Source organism: Cynara cardunculus (assembly GCF_001531365.2).
Source record: "Cynara cardunculus var. scolymus isolate 2C chromosome LG 15, CcrdV1, whole genome shotgun sequence".
NCBI lineage: Eukaryota > Viridiplantae > Streptophyta > Magnoliopsida > Asterales > Asteraceae > Cynara > Cynara cardunculus.
The window spans coordinates 15451374-15455009 of NC_037542.1; the positions used below are offsets into that span (position 1 = coordinate 15451374).

At 38.6% G+C, this 3636-nt stretch overlaps 1 protein-coding gene across 1 annotated transcript; it reads left to right on the forward strand.

The window, feature by feature from the left end:
• The first annotated feature begins 613 nt into the window (after nt 1–613).
• LOC112528589 (subtilisin-like protease SBT1.2) lies at nt 614–2824 on the forward strand. Its single transcript, XM_025139613.1, has 2 exons — nt 614–1733; nt 1965–2824. The coding sequence occupies exons 1-2, from the start codon at nt 614–616 to the stop codon at nt 2822–2824; spliced, it is 1980 nt and encodes a 659-aa protein (XP_024995381.1).
• Nucleotides 2825–3636: the final 812 nt, after the last annotated feature.

A 3636-nucleotide genomic window follows, 5' to 3' on the forward strand; every position in this document is an offset into this window, starting at 1 on the left:
TCAATAAAGACTTCAATCTTTGGTCTCCTCTCCTGCTCTTCTCTATATATTTATTCTTGTTCTTATTTTCTGTGTGAGTTTACAAGTTTACAACAATTTCCACATTAAGAAAGAATCAAATTGGATCGGTTTTCTTACCAAGTTCTCCAGCTATTTTGTCATGTGCAAAGCAAACCAGCAAAACCTTCAGGTGAAATTATAAGATCTTTGTACCAAACCACCTGAAACTAACTTAATCTCATGCATCATATTCATACGTCATCCACTCTGTTTTAGCTTAAACAAAAATGGAAAAATCGATTAATATGAATCTGTTAAGTCATGAAGCAAGTTATAAAGACAATCTGAAGGTAAACTTGTATTGATGGAGGCAACTTAATTAGCTCTATGAAAACTACTTTTCTCCTTCTGGGTGATTGAGTAATTGAAATATTCCATTCTATGTGCATCAGCAATTACGATAATCTTGCCCTTTAATTTGTTATAAAGTTGTTCCTCGTGTCGTATTCCATGTGAAACAAAAAACTATCAACACACGAAACTCCCCCTCGATGATATATATATGCATTAGGAGCAGCCATGAGATATATCCTCAATTTCTTCAACCATCAAAATGTTGACAATCAGTTTTGTCTTAATTCTCACTTGCAGCACCATTTTCACCATCTTTCCAGCCAAAGCCCAAGAATTAAAAACCTACATTGTTCACTTAAATTCACCTCAAGCCCAAGAGTTTTCTCAGACACACTACCTAGAAGAATGGTATAACTCCTTTTTATCAGGAATCGCTTCCACCTCAAATGAGAAACCAACAATGGTTCATGCCTACCACCATGTGATTACAGGATTTGCTGCAAAAATGTCGGCAGAGCAAGCAAAGGCGATGGGGAATATGAGCGGAGTTGTATCCGTAAGGCCTGAAAGTGTCTTGCAGTTGCATACAACTCGTTCACGGCACTTTTTGCGCTTGCACGACAATTCAGGTTTATGGAAAGACTCGAACCATGGGAAGGGAATCATAATTGGAATTCTAGACACTGGAATTACTCCTGGGCATCCTTCATTTAACGACAAAGGCGTCCCACCTCCACCAACAAGATGGAAAGGCAAATGTCAAGTGGCAGGGTGCAATAACAAATTGATAGGAATGAGAACATTTGTTAGCAGTAGTTCTCCAGTTGATCAACTTGGCCATGGGACTCACACTTCAAGTATCGCTGCAGGAAATTTTGTAGATAATGCAAATATATTTGGACATGCCAATGGCACTGCCACTGGGATGGCACCACTTGCACACGTGGCCATGTATAAAGTATGTGGCACGAGATATTGTTCCGATAGTGACACCATAGCCGGCATGGATGCAGCTATTGGAGATGGTGTTGACATGCTTTCTATCTCACTTGGTAGACGTTCCGTACCCTTTTATCGAGATTCGTTGGCAATAGGTACCTTCACTGCCATACAGAAAGGGATCTTCGTAAGTTGTTCAGCAGGTAATTGCGGGCCTTTCAAGGCTCGACTGTCAAACGTGGGCCCATGGATCCTTACAGTTGGGGCTAGTAATTTGGATAGAAAAATAAGGACAACTGTTAATCTAGGAAACGACAAGTTACTTAATGGTGAATCTTTATACCAACCAAAGAATTCCCATCAAAAGCTTATGCCTCTTGTTTACCCAGGTGAAAAGGGTGATTACCGTGCAGCAACATGTAGAAGAGGATCACTAGATGGCATTGATGTCAAGGGGAAGGTAGTATTGTGTGATTTGGATGGTATGATTGGAAGAATTGAAAAGGGGAAGGTAGTGAAGGATGCTGGAGGAGCTGCCATGATTCTCCCAAACACTATCAAGTGTCCTGAGACTACATCACCAGAGGCTCACGTTCTTCCAGCATCAAATGTCGGTTAAAAAGAAGGAATTGAAATAAAAAAGTATTTGAGTTCAACTTCATCACCTGTAGCAACTATCCTTCTCCGTGGAACTATACTTGGCATAAAATCAGCTCCAGAGGTGACTTGTTTTTCTTCAAGAGGGCCTAACCTAGCAAGTCCTGGAATCCTAAAACCAGACATTATTGGACCTGGTGTTGACATTCTTGCAGCTTGGCCAAAGTCTGTCGAGAACAAGCCAGGAACCAAAGCAACATTTAACCTCTTATCTGGCACATCAATGTCTTGTCCTCATCTCACAGGCATAGCAGCATTGTTGAAAAGTGCACATCCAGAATGGTCTCCTGCTGCCATCAAGTCAGCAATAATGACCACAGCAAGTCAAGTAAGCCTAAATGGCAAAGCCATTCTGGATGAAAGGGAGCTTCCTGCAGACGTGTTTGCTATTGGTGCAGGTCACGTGAACCCATCAAAAGCCAACGACCCGGGGCTTGTTTTTGACATCCAACCTGATGACTACATTCCGTATTTGTGTGGGTTAGGTTATACAACCAAACAAATTAAAACGATCGTGAAGAAGACTTTTTCCTGCTTTAAAAGCATACCAGAGGCAGAGCTAAACTATCCTTCTTTTGCAGTGACATTAAAAAGAGGTGGTAGCAAAACATACTCAAGGACGGTGACTAACGTTGGTATGAAAAATTCAACTTACACTATCGGGAGTCTTTCTCTACCGGAGGGTGTACATATGGTGATTGACAGTCCTTCTCAAGAGCTCCGTTTCACAGCATTGCACCAGAAGTTAACATACAAAATAACATTCACTCGTGATATTATGGATAAGTTGAAAGGTCCTTATGGCCAAGGATATATGACTTGGGTTTCAGACAAATACTCCGTCAGAACCCCATTTTCATTCAAGTTCAGATGAGGAAGAAGACCAAAGTGTTGATTTCCATCAGATGCAATTCGTATTATTACTATTATATTATTAATAATATTATTGTTTATTTATGTAATATTATTATTATTTTCAAAATAATAAAATGGTAATTTAAATAATAAAGGGCAATCTTGTCATTTATCATTATTTATGTTCCATTTCCAATACATTTAAGCTTATCCTTGAACCTGATTACTCTCCTTTCCGTCTGCTTAGTATTTTTATTTTGAAAGGTGGCGTTTTTTTTAAGAGGTGTCGAAGTTTAAAGTCTTATTTCACTTCTGATTAATAAGAGGTGGTGCGGAAGTCTAAGCCTTTCTTTTTTAGTCGATAGCCATTTTATCCCCTATTTAAACATTTGGACATTTATAATCTAATCAGCTAAACACTTATCAAAGTCCAATTACCCAGCAATTTGGTTCATTAATTCTCTGTCCGTAAGTGTTTTGGGTTCTTTTTATCTTGGCAATAATAAGGATATCCGGCAACACGTTGTTATTACTCAAATGAAGAGGATTGATTTATTTAACCGATTATTAATTCATGTGGCCATTCCCATGTATAAACCGTGTATTTCTATCCTAGATGTGTAGATTGAATGTGAGAAATGGTTTGTGTCATTCTAGTTACGTTGAATCTCTACTTTCTTGATCTCGGAATTAATTGAATAAATAACAGACATTAATATCAGATATAGACTATCTAAGCATACATGCATTTCCTCAATCATATTCAATCAAGGAGACTAGAGACATCACTGACATCATACAAGAGAAACAAATCTTATCTTTGATCATGAA

Coding starts and splice junctions, on each gene's coding strand:
- LOC112528589 (XM_025139613.1), top strand. CDS start 614: ATGTTGACAATCAGTTTTGTCTTAATTCTCACTTGCAGCACCATTTTC. Junction 1,734..1,964: donor TAGAAGAGGATCACTAGATG/GCATTGATGTCA, acceptor CATCACCTGTAG/CAACTATCCTTCTCCGTGGA.